This window comes from Eleutherodactylus coqui, chromosome 13, assembly GCF_035609145.1.
Source record: "Eleutherodactylus coqui strain aEleCoq1 chromosome 13, aEleCoq1.hap1, whole genome shotgun sequence".
NCBI lineage: Eukaryota > Metazoa > Chordata > Amphibia > Anura > Eleutherodactylidae > Eleutherodactylus > Eleutherodactylus coqui.
Window position 1 is genome coordinate 30,090,559 of NC_089849.1, and position 13,513 is coordinate 30,104,071.

Here is a 13,513-nt window from a genome sequence, read left to right on the forward strand (position 1 = left end):
TCCAGGATGCAAGTCAAATAATGGGCAAATGTTTTTTCTTGTCCACATGGCAGCTTATTCAGAAACGTTAGGCATGCTGTAAGAAAATTCTGCCAAAACTAATAACTCATATTTAGATCCTTTTGAGAATTAGTCCATACATGATGCCAGGTCTAAAATGAAGCTTTTGCTTGGGCTGACAGTACTATGTTGAGTTCATTGGACATCCAAAATAATGTGTAAAATAATGATCTACAACTAGTATCCTCACACCACCAGTATTAGGCTGGGTTCACAGTTTTTTTTTTTTAATCCACTCCTGTACTTCAAAAATCTGCATCAAACAGCTTGTGTGCCTTCTGACGTACTCTTCCAGTCACGCGTTTTTTTAAAAGGTTTGCAAAAATACTTTTAAAAATAGGTCACATTTAGGTCACTGTTAGCATATCTAGTATAGGCAAAAAATAGCGCCAGGTTGGATCTCCTCTAGTCTTCTACTACTTTTCTAATTAGAAAGTCCTCTTCGTAAAACTTTTTATTTTTTATTTTTTGTTCTCTGCTGTAAAACGCAGGCAGAGCTCCACTAACTGTTGGCAGGTACCTAGACTCATCATGTTGCTTGAGTTATCGAGACCAGGTGCCGGCCACAATCAGCAGAACTCAGCTATTTCTACAATCTCCAAAATAAAGTGGGCCAGATCGTCTGCTTGGCTGCTAATGCCTACACTAGGAAATGCAAACCCCCCCCCCCCCCCTTTTTTTTTTTAACCTGGACTTGTTGACTTAAATATGGGGAACTACATGCATAGTGAATAATGGACTGAGACTAGGAGTGAAAAGGCCTTAGCACAATTGTGAACCTTCTACGCTGTCCGGGTCAGACCAGCGGTGGTTTGTAACATTTTGAGTGTTTGGATTATTTTTCTTCACACTTTTTTTTTTCTTTCACATGTCTGACATGTTGCTGTGATTAAGGCCTCATGTCCACGGCACGCGCTAAATTTTCATGCATATTTCCACAGTGGATGCACTGTGACTCATCATTAAATTGCTTTTTCTTATTTGTTCTGCGAGATTGCAGTTTAACTTTTTTTTTCGCGCGGCGGATCATCTGCGCAGAGAAAATCTGCGACCTCACATGCCAATCTTTTCCCCACCTCCCTAATTGATTTTAACCTTCAAATCCGCAATGAATCTGCAAATGTATTTGCGGTTACACTGCGGATCATAAGCTCCCATAGAGATGAATGGAGCACATCAGCGCATGATCCGTGGTAAAATTGAGCATGCTGTGATTTATTATCTGCGCGTGGCATCTGCACATAAAAACAAATCCGCAGGTGTTAAATAAAGTGCGGACGCCCAATGCTTCCCTGTGGACTCCTTGATCTATGGGTGCCACGCATGTATTCCGCAAATCAAATCCGCCCAAGACATTGGGCCTAAGGCCAGCTGCACACAGGTGAATTTGCATTGCGGAATCTACGGCTGGAATCCGCACGAAGGATCTGCAGCAAATGGCATGCATTAAAGGTATGTAAAAATCACTTTTTTTCCTAAACTCTCACGGGCGAGCAAAGCAATAATCTCAGCGTGCTCTATTTTGCTGCGGACTCTGTGCAGACGGACTACATTGAAGTCAGTGGAGGTTGTCCGACCCACGTTATCGCTTGGTGACGGCGCCTGAAAAATAAATATAAAAAAAAACAAACTGTAGTGCGCATGGCTGATGGCGAGCACCCCCGGTCATCCGCATTACAGGAGAAAGAAGGTAAGTGGGGTCGCTGGCCGGGGTCAGAGCCAGATAGCACTGGGAGCTTCCGCATTCGAAAACCGGATCACCCGTATGCAGGCAGCTTAAGGACAAACGCTCATATGGTGTTTCTCTGATATACCAAGGTTGTAATTGTAGAACTCGTGTGAACTACAAGGCAAATGCTGCTTATTTTTCCTTTCCTAGCTTTTAATAAAATGCAGCTTAGGCATTAAATTCCTGACATAGTTCAGTAGATCCTTTAAAGTCTTGGATGTACCTAGAATATGTTTCTGGCATTACTTGGGTCACCAGTCAATATATTTACACATGCAACAAACGAAATTGTATGCTTCATTAGCATACAGTGCATGGGTCCTTGCCAGCTTGGTGCAGGGGAGTAAGTGACTTCAGAAAAATAGTCTTCATACCTCCCATCTTATGAACATTTAAAGAGGGACAAGTGTGACACCTTTTATGTCAAGCTATGTCTTTCAAGTCCCCCTCCTAGTAATAGTGCCCCTTAGTTACTCCATTATGGTAATAATGCCTCTTATTGACCCCCTCACAGTACTAGTATACCTCTGAGTAATCAAGTCACCCTATATAATGGCAGAGTAAAGTTCATCATAGTGATAACAGTGCTGTTACCACCACAGATCACAGGTGATGTTTTCTGACAGGTGTCTTTTGTTTTTAGTTTTCTTCCCTAGCCAAGCTGGAGCTGGGCCCAGATCGCCATGACTACTTTGTCCGGCCACTACTCGTCTCTATATAATCCCCATTCTGCCTATACATTATCTGTTATTTCAGTGCTCTCCTTAACAGCTTTATTTTGAGGTAGTGACTTAAATCCCCAACCCTTTCCCGCAAGTGTTCATGAGGTGCTACAAGGGAAGCTGTTTTGACATATAGATTGCCTCCTTTGGTTATCAAAAAATGAAAGGGGTATTTTTACCAAAGACATTTATCATCTATCCTCTGGATAAATGTTGAAAGCTCCACTGCTGGGACCATACATTTATCACCTATCCACAATACTGTTTTTTTCGTGGGGCAACCCTCTTGTTATACTGGATTTAGGAGACAACATTTATACTTTTGGAAAGGATCTTGACCACCCATGATGAGGCTCATGTATCACTATATTCTGGCTGTGGATGCTCTTGTAATTAAAAAAAATATTAAGAAACTCTGATTTCACTCCTTGAGGTCTTGGCAATTTTTTGTTTTCACAATGTTGTCTTCCTCCCCACTTTCAAAAAATTATAGCTTTTTTTTCTTTGCTATGGTAGCAGTTTAAGGGATTTTCTTTTTGTATTTTTCAATTCTATTATTGATCTTGGCTGGAAGACTTAGGGTGCTAACGCAGATATTCTGCGCCACCGTGCTGGGAGGAGGGGAAAGGAAAAGCTCATAAAAAGGGTTGGGGCTGGGCAATTTATCAAATTTATTTGATTAATCGTCCTTTTGCTGAGGCACAATTATAACTTTTATTAGAATAATGCAATTGATATCAGCCCTGCCCGTTGTAGGTGGCGCTAAAATCAGGCTCAGGATAAGTGAGGTGTGCAGGATGATGAGGAGGGGGCGGTATAAGGAGGCGGTGATGGGGTGTGTGCATAGTACATGGAGGGCTGAGATGAATCTGGGTAGAGCAGTGAGATTGTGGAACTCTCTGCCTGAGGACGTTGTGATGGAAAAATCCATAGAGGAGTTTAAGAGGGACTAGATGTTTTTCTAGAGCATTATGATATTACAGGATATAGACATTAGGTGATCAGAAGGGTTGTTTATCTCAAATTTTGATCCAGGGATTACTTTGACTGCCATTATGGAGTCAGGAAGGAATTTTTCCTCCATAGGAGCGAATTGGCTCGCTGGGTTGTTTTTTCCGCCTTCCTCTGGACCAACAAGGGGGAGGTTAAAACAGGCTGAACTAGATGGACATTGTCTTCATTCAGCCTAACATACTATGTTCCTATGTAGTACATGTGAAACAGGGATGACTGTGGGGTATGGTACTCAATCCTTTGTGTATAGAAATAAACTGCATACCCCATTCTTTTACGTAATTAATTTGCATACAAAGCAATTCCTTGATGAGTACTTATCAGAACTGTCCCATTCAATTATGATAATTGGCAAATATTAAATAATTGCTGTATATGAGATTCCCTTATGTAAAAAAAAGTGTTACCTTCATATTTTTATCTTGTTTACCAAAAAAAAGAAAATTTGAGATTAAAATCGAGTAAACATTGAACAAAATAGAGATTTTAGTTTGTGGCCCAATCACCTAATCCTAGGGCAGACTAAGTGCATAAGGTGCTAAGCCTATCTGTTTAGGGCCGTAGGAGAAACTGGAAACTGGGCTGAGGAGGTAGTGAACCGGAGGTCGGAAGTCGTGACAGACGGCCCTTAGGAAGGAGGTTGCCACAGAGCGTGACCTGATCCATGAGAAGGAGGTGGCTTGCCTATCTTAGCAGGGGTGAGCTATTGTGTGGTGTGGGAGCTAACTAAGGTTCCGTACGCAATAAATATGCGCAAGTGTGAGTGGAACAATGAAAATCAATGTATTTTCATTTACGCCATTAACCATGTATTATACACGCGTAATACACAATGCAAATATGTCTGTGTGAGCCCGGCCTAAGTGTTCAATGTTCCTTGTATGTTTTCAGTGTCCAAGAAATTCTGCTACTTTGTGTACTAGAACTACAAAAATGTATATTTCTTAAAGTGATAGTATCAAGTGTTTGCCACTGTACTTACAAATGTGACTAGTAAAGTTGAACTGTAGTATTTTATTTGGACTGTGATTCTTTTTTTTAAAGAGAAACTGCAAAATGGAAAGATAACTTACGCCACATATCAAGAAATAGCTGGCAATCTCAGGACACACTGCCAGGTCTTGTAGTGAATATATAGGATTCATATTGCCATAGAAGTATTGTATCTGCATATGTCATCCACTGATGGCTTGCATTGCTATGTAGTAATTCAAATATATAAAATATTCTTCTCTGTGACAGTTACCGCAGACATCCTTCTCTTAATGAGTTTTGAAAATGTCAAAAACAAATAGCTTACAACAGCCTGAAACAACGATTAACAAAATCTACATTGTAACTGCTAACCAGGGAAAAGTAAGATGGGAGGCCTTGCTTGAACCTCATCCTGCAACCACACGCTTTGGCACAAAAAAAATAAATAAAACCTAGGCGTTGGCAGAATTGAACGAAACTTTATATGTGCAATTGTAATTTTAATATAAGTGATTACAATATCGGAGCAAAAGAATAATTTATTGTGCAAAAACCGACCCCTTAAGCGAAATCTCTAGTACCCTGTTGTACCGCCTCTAGGTTGGATACAAGATGTGATATAGGCAGGCATGGAGGTTCTAGTACCCTGTTGTACCGCCTCTAGGTTGGATACAAGATGTGATATATGGAGGCTCTAGTACCCTGTTGTACCCCCTTTAGCTTGGCTATAGGATGTGACACGGGGAGCATGGAGGCATACAGATTCCGTATGGTATCCTGCTGCAAATTTGCTGTAACTGAGCCTCTAGATCGCACAAACTCGTAGGCCATCAAAGTTGGTGTCCCAGATGATTCCATACATGTTCTGTTGGCGAAAAATCTGGTATTCCTGTGACACCCGTGTGGCCGAGCATTATCCTGCTAGAAAATCCCTCTTGTGTTACCTCTCATGGCAGGGCTTCCATGTGGCTGCAAAATGTTCTGAATATATCACTAGTTCAATTGGTGGCGAAGTCAGCACTCCAGGATTTTTTTGTAGATATAAAAAATCTCTTTATTCCTACATAAAAACGTTGCGACGTTTCGATCTATTGTAGGTCAATTATCCCTCGTACCACTACCACTACTAGAGGTGACATCACACCAGCATTGGGGGACAGTGTGTTGCTCAACCGCAAAGGTAGGATTGAGGCGCTCACCCCTAGATCTCCAGACGCAAACACAGCCGTTATCAGTACCCAAACTGAACCTAGATTCATCGCTGAAGACAACCTCGTCCCATCTGTAGTAGTCCAGTTTCGTCATTCATGGCACCACTGCAAACTGAGGCGACGATGGGTGTCAAAGGAAGTACATATAATGGGTACTGTGAGACCAAATATCCTTAAACCAAGAGCCTGGAAATCATTCCGACAGACACAGGGGCCTGTAACGATGGCGCCACCTTTCTCTGAATGGTGGAGAATGAAACAGTTGGAGCTGGTTTATGCTTGTTGGATTCTCCTCCACTGGTGGTCTCTCAAGGGTGTCCTGAGCCCAGCCGCCTTGTGTGCATGCTCTCATGCATCCATTGGTCCCAACACCACGTAACCTCAAACTCTAACTCGGTAAAATTTCTGCGATTGCATTGTTAAGGCGTCTAGAGGTCAACAAGCTCTACACCAGCGGAAAAAATAGGTCCACTGCACGCAAGTAGCCTCTGAGGGCATTTTTATAGGTCAAGGGTGGAACCATTTGGTACTTTTGTATCTTGTCTTCACCACAAGTATGGGTGGAGACCTAGTGATGGGCTGTATCCGCCCAGTGTACCCCCACAAGCTACTGATTGGCTGTCTGGAGCAATGTCCTAGCAGCGTGGGGACAAAGGTTTGCCTTGGATGGAGGGTTAGGGTTAATTTAAGTGTTAAGCTTACATTATTACGCGTAAACAGCTAATAATGTAAGCCTAACACTTAAACTTACCCTGCGTTAAAGGCGAACCGTCCCCGGCAGCCTACCATCTTGGGCGACAGCTCTGCTCTTCCTCGCCGGCGTATAAGGCATACGGAAAAATGCCTTCCTACAACAGGGGTGGCAAGTATGCTCACCTTTTCCACGCCGGCCTGTAAAGGCTGCACGACATGAACCCTGTGTAATGCCAGCTGCGCTTGTGGCGTCAGCCTCTTGAAGTGCAGCCACTCAGTCTCCCCTTTCGCCCCAGGAACTCTGCTGGGCACTGCATTGTTGGCCTCTTCTATGTGGTCTCCTTTCCCCTGCAGTGTGTTCCTGCCACGACGGTCCCAGAGAACGAGGACGCTGTTCCATAACGGCCACCTGGTCAGTCTGCCACAGCACGTACCCCTGTAAGCAGTTCCATCTCAGATCACCCGGTCACTGTCCCCTGGAGCAAGGTGCTAGCAGCGTGGGGACTCGGGTTTGCCTTGGATGGAGGGTTAAGGTTAGTTTAAGTCTTAAGCTTATATTAGCTGATAATGCTTTCATGTGAATGCCGCGCCACTCACATGGAAGCATTTATAGCTAATAATGTAAGCCTAAGACTTAAACTAACCTTAACCTACCATCCAAGGCAAACCTCAGTCCCATACGCTGCTAGTACCTTGCTCCAGGCAGCCAATCAGTAGCTTGTGGTCGCACACTAGGCAGATACAGCCCATCACTAGGTCTCCACCCATACTTGTGGTGGAGACAAGATGCAACAGTATCGAACCACTTTTAGGGCCTCAGGTGGCAAGGCCTTTCATCTAATCAAACCACAATTGTAATCATTTGCATATCTGAATGCCGAGTTTTGCAGCAAAATTACAACTTATTGTAGGGGATTGACTTTTTTTTTTAACAGGGTAACGGCTCTTTCACACGAGTGTATATCGGCCCGTCGTTTTCCCAGTCGGCCGATATGCGCCGTGGTTTGATGCATTGGATTCCAATGCATCAGATTACATGGCAACATTCCCGCGATGTAAAAGCGGCCGGCCAATACAGCGCCGGGCGTTTTTATGTCTGGCCCAAAAGATAGTCCTGGAACTATCTTTTGGGCCGGAATACGTCGGCCACTGCATGTGCTCCTATGGGGGCCTCTTCTCTCCTCCCCTCCGGCTGATTTTAATGGAAGGGGACGGAGCTAAGTGCCGCCCCATCCCGCCTCCCATTGTTGGCTGCAGGGAGGGGGTGGGAGCTTAGCTCCACCCTGTCCAACCCCTTCGCAGACAGCAATGGGAGGAGGCGTAACAGGCGGCACTTAGCTCTGCCCCCTCCCATTGCAATCAGCCGGGGGGGGGGGGGGGACAACGACATGGCAGTCTTGGCATATATGCGCGGGATCGGGGGCTCATGCAGTCTGAATGGGCGCACAAACATTAGATTTGTGTGCCCGTTCACGGGTTTTAACTCCTCAGATCGTAGCGTATATGGGCCGGCTGTGGGAACAAACAAAGCCTAAGAGAACTGGGATGTACTTAAATGTAGCACAATTCATGTATGACAACACTGATTCTTGTCCACCCTGTTTGCACTGCCTGTCGTGTCAAACTGTTTTTCCCTATTTGGGAAGTTTGTAACCAGTGCTATATCTTCTTAATTTGTTCTCTGTAAAATGACAGCTTTGTGTAAAACATGAATGCAAATAAACAATTTTGTGTTTTGTTTTTAGTGGGATTTCTGAAAGCTACAAGAGAGACTTTTATGTCTCTGGAAACATCAGCTGACAAAAAACAGCGCTGCAGGTATTTACCACTTGCTGACGTAACTATGCCTCTTACAGAGTTTGTAGTTGCTACTTTTATGTTTTAAAGGTTAATTTGCAGAATATAAAAAAAATTGTCTAATGCTACCAAATTTTTAAATAAAGGTACTGAATAAAGGTACGTGTGCAGATATCTTTGATCTTGGTGGATTTCTGCAAAATGGATTTGGGTTTATTCTTTGGCTGCTCAAGGCTTAAAGGGGGGGACAACCCTGCTTCTATAGGGCTGTATGGGTTAAAATGTAAAAACGGTTTACCCATCTGCAGGTGTCGGGATCCAGCACTGCAGCCCCACTGTGCTCCTGATTGTCGTCGTAATGGGTGACATCAGAGGAACCAGGGTGACCGCTACAGCGTCACCGCTCGTTCTCCTGGCATGATGCCAGGAGCTCAGGACCGTGACACTGCAGCCTCTTATTGGCTGCAATGGTTACCTATCTCAACAACCACTGGGACCAAAGTGGGGCTGCAGAGCTGCATTTTGGTGGCCACAGAACATGGTAACATAGTATGTTAAGCTGAATGCAGACCAATGTCCATCTAGTTCAGCCCGTTTCAACCCCCCTCCCTCTTGTTGGTACAGAGGAAGGCCAAAAAAACCCCAACAATTTAGCTCATTTGGAGGAAAAAAATTGCTGACTCCATAATGGCAGTCAGAGTAATCCCTGGATCAACATTTGAGATCAACAACCCCGCTGGCCACCTAATGTCTATATCCTGTAATATCATAGCGCTCTAAAGACGCCTAGTCCCCTCTTAAATTCCTCTATCGATTTTTGCCATTACCACGTCCTCAGGCAGAGAGTTCCACTGTCTCACTGCTCTTACAGTAAAGAACCTCCTTCTGTGTTGGTGATAAAACCTGCTTTCTTCTAGACGTAGCGGATACCCTCTTGTTACCATCGCAGTCCTGGGTATAAACAGATCATGGGCGAGATCCTTGTATTGTCCCCTCATGTATTTATACAATCGCCCCTTAACCATCTTTTTTCCAGTGTAAATAATCCCAATTTTGATAGTCCCTCTGGGTATTCCAGTCCTCCCATTAATTTAGTTGCCTTTCTTTGAACCCTCTTAAGCACTGCTACATCTTTCCTGAGCCCTGGTGTCCAGAACTGTACACAGTATTCCATGTGAGGCCTGACAAGTGCCTTGTATAGTGGAAGAATAATGTTCTCGTCCCTCGCCCCTATACCTCTTTTAATGCACCCCAAGATTTTTTATTTGCTTTTGCAGCAGCTGATTGGAATTGATTGCTCCAGTTAAGTCTACAGTCCACTAGTACGCCCAGGTCTTTTTCCATCACACTTTTCTCTAGCAGGACCCCATTTAGTGTATATTGGTGACATCCTTTTCTCCTGCCCAAGTGCATAACCTTACATTTATCAATATTGAACTTCATTTGCTATTTTTCTACCCAAGCCCCCGACTTATCTAGGTCCTTTTGTAGCCGCACATTGTCCTCGCTTGTATTAATTATTTTGTATAATTTTGTATCGTCTGCAAATATTGATATTTTAGTGTGCAGTCCCTCTATCAGGTCATTGATAAATATATTGAAGAGAATGAGGCCTCATACGGAACCCTGTGGCACCCCATTAGCGACGGTGGCCCAATCAGAGTACGAACCATTTATTACTACCCTCTGCTTTCTATCTTTGAGCCAGTTCTTTACCCAGATGCACATGTTTTCGCCCAGTCCAAACTGTCTCATTTTATCTATCAACCTATTATGTGGCATGGTGTCAAATGCCTTAGAGAAATCCAGATATGAGATCAATAGACTCTCCCAGGTCCAGCCTAGAACCTACTTCATTGTAGAAGTTCATCAAATTGATCTGACATGATTGACCCTTCATGAACCCATGCTGATGAGGGGTTATTCTGTTGCTCTCCTTGAGGTATTCTAGGATGGCATCTCTCAGAAACCCCTCGAATATTTTTCCAATTATTGAAGTGAGACTTACCGGCCTGTAGTTACCAGTCTCACTTTTGGACCCCTTTTTGTGTATTGGAACCACATTGGCAATGCGCCAATCCAGTGGTACAACCCCAGTCTCAATAGTGTCCATAGGTATAAGAAATAGCGGTCTAGCTATCACGTCACTTAGTTCCCTTAGAACCCTTGGATGTATTGCATCTGGGCCTGGCGATTAATCAATTTTAATCCTCTTTAACCAACTCTGCACTTCCTCCTGTGTTAGGCATGCAATATTCAGCGGGGGATTAGTTTTATTCCCCTGCATCTTGTGTGACATTTTCTTTTTCATTCAAGAAAACACTTGAAAAAAAAGCTAATAAATTTAAATCAAATCCGCTTTGTATACATAGAACATACTAAACTACCTGCAATTCTTGCCATATGTTTTCTGATGATCCTGTGATTTTTTTTGATTTTTTTTTTTGTGTGAAATCAAATAAACCGGAATGTTTTGTCAACATAAATGGCTATTCAGTGTTAAAGCTCCTGTTCACGGGCGATTGTGCACTGTTTCCAGCTGCGATAATCCGGACGCGGGGGAACGCAGTGAACACTTTCCATAGCGTTGCTATAGAAAGCGCAGCCCTGCTGTTCACGAGTGGAGAATTTTAGCGTTTCTTGGCTCGCGGGTGGCAGTTTGCAGCATGCTGCGATTTGCCGCGATTCTTCGCAGTCAGCTGGCAGTTATTCTTTTGTTATCCTTAATGCTGCCCTTTTTGAAGTCCTGCTGACTGGACTTGGGCTCAGGTTGCCTTGTGATAGCTGCTTATTGAACAATTGTAAAGCAAATGGGGCATCATGACTTTTCAAATTTAATAACTTTCCCCTTTTACATTCAAGCAGGAAGAAGCAACATGAGCTGGAGTTTCTTGACACGTCTGTTAGAAGAAATCCATAATCACTCAACGTTTGTGGGAAAAATCTGGCTGACTGTGCTTATAGTATTCCGCATTGTTCTGACTGTTGTGGGAGGAGAATCCATTTACTATGATGAACAGTCTAAGTTTGAGTGCAACACTGAACAGCCGGGTTGTGAGAACGTTTGCTATGATGCCTTCGCTCCCCTCTCTCACATTCGATTCTGGGTATTTCAGATTATCTTGGTGGCCACTCCACCTCTCTTGTATTTGGGCTATGCTATTCACAAGATTGCAAAGATGGAGGACCGTAACGTGTATGATCGGAAGGCAAGGGTTAGAGCTTTGTCCTTACGGTGGAAGCAGAATCGTGCTTTGGAAGAGGCAGAAGATGACAATGAAGAAGACCCTATGATGTATCCAGAGACTGAACTGGACAGTGACAGAGGGAAATCAAGCCACAATAAGATAAAACACGATGGACGAAAGCGAATAAAAGCAGATGGACTATTAAGGATTTATGTCCTACAGTTGTTGGTTAGGACCATCTTTGAGACTGGATTCTTGGCTGGCCAATATTTCTTATATGGATTTGAGGTGATTCCAAAATATCAATGCCAGAGGATACCATGCCCACATACTGTAGACTGCTTTATATCCCGGCCCACTGAGAAGACCATCTTCTTGTTAATCATGTATGGGGTAAGCTGCCTGTGCCTGCTCCTGAATGTTTGGGAGATGCTTCACCTTGGGTTTGGGACAATACGGGATGCACTTAATAACAGGGGGAAACAAGTGGATGATTCTTCCTCCTATAATTATCCTTTCTCGTGGAATACCCCTTCTGCTCCCCCTGGATATAACATAGCTGTGAAACCAGAACAGCTTCATTACACAGAACTTACAAATTCCAAAATGGCTTATAAACAGAATAGGGCCAATATTGCTCAGGAACAGCAGTACGGGGGCAGCGAAGACAATATTCCTACTGAACTAGAGCAACTTCATCGGGAAGTCCGTGTGGCTCAGGAACGTCTGGAAACTGCCATCCAAGCTTACAGTAGCCATAACAACCCGCCTTCCACCAAAGAGAAGAGGTCCAAGAAAGGCTCAAGTAAGAGTAGTGTCAGCAGCCGCTCTGGAGATGCAAAGACCTCTGTGTGGATTTAATAACGCACCAGCACAAAGTTGTGACTACTGTCTCCGGGAGGAGCAGACGCAGAGTGATAACTTCCATTCTTGTAAATATTTTTGTTCTCTTGGAGTACTGCCGACATCCATGCCTTGGACACAATGGGGGGGGGGATCATACAGTCTGTACTCTTGGCTCGTGAAACTGACTGCAACCTGCAGTCTATCACAGTACATTCCTGTCTCTAATGGTCATGATTATATTCTTGTTTATGGAATGCAGACTTTTTTTTATATTTCCATTTTGTGCCACGGTCTTTTATACAGGATATGTTTGCAAGGTTTTTTTTTGTTTGTTTTTTTTTTTTCTAGTCTGTATTCAAGGGTGGGTAATTTATCAAAGTTGGTATGCTGGCAAACTGCTCAATGATAATAATGGGAGCAAAATGCAGCTTGTGCATCAGTTTTGCAGCTGCAAATCACTTGATAAATTATTGCTTTTGCCCCTCAGGTCTCAGCTGTGGCCCTAGAAGTGCCTTGTATTCTGCAGAGTGCAGTATTATTGTCATGTATAGTTTTTCTTTGAAAGCAACATGGCCGACCTCACAGAATAGATTGTTTGACACATACCGCATTGGACAATTTATTCATCATTTTATAGTGTTTAGTGTGTCAACTCTCTGTAAGAAAGGGGAAAGGCTTTTTTTTTTTAAGATGGAAACCAGATCCCTGCTTTTCCCTTCCTACAAATTTAACAGACTTTTGTTATGGAATGAAGTATTTCCAGTTAACGGTGAAAGACATGAGTGGTATATACAGAGAAGTGTGTCTTTGTCTTTTGTTCATTTATACCTTTGAGAAAAAGTGCCTCTATTCTCTGTATCATAGTTTTTCTTAACATTTTAATTTAATTATTATTTAAATGTTTAAACTATTACTGTATGTGAAGCATTTAAAAAAAATCCCCCTTGTGGGCCTATTTATTAAGAACGGGTAAGTACATAGTCATTCTTTACTTAAGATCGCTTAGGCCTCATGGATACAACAGGATCTGTATGGCGGTAATCAGAGTCCCTATGATTTTGTAATATGGAACCGTAGGCACACTATAAGATGCAAGATTTATAAATTGGCATCTAATGGAACATGGCACTTTTTTTTTCTGGTTCTGTATAAATCCCCCAAATAACTCCATATGAAATAGAAGGTACATGGAGGTAAAGCATTAGCCTATAGAAGACTGGTCTGTTCTGTATAAATCCCCCAAATAACTCCATATGAAATAGAAGGTACATGGAGGTA

General features: G+C 43.1%; 1 protein-coding gene across 2 annotated transcripts in view; it reads left to right on the forward strand.

Annotated features, from left to right (window-relative positions):
* The window catches only part of GJC1 (gap junction protein gamma 1), a 41,478-nt gene extending 28,444 nt beyond the window's left edge, over positions 1 to 13,034 (forward strand). The window contains exons 2-3 of one of the 2 annotated variants that reach the window (XM_066586381.1): positions 8,150 to 8,222; positions 11,064 to 13,034. In XM_066586381.1, the coding sequence (XP_066442478.1) occupies positions 11,078 to 12,250 (1,173 nt within the window). In that variant the 5' untranslated portion in view covers positions 8,150 to 8,222; positions 11,064 to 11,077 and the 3' untranslated portion in view covers positions 12,251 to 13,034. The remainder of the gene's footprint in view (positions 1 to 8,149; positions 8,223 to 11,063) is intronic. The other variant, XM_066586382.1, reaches the window with a different exon arrangement.
* The last annotated feature ends 479 nt before the right edge of the window (positions 13,035 to 13,513 follow it).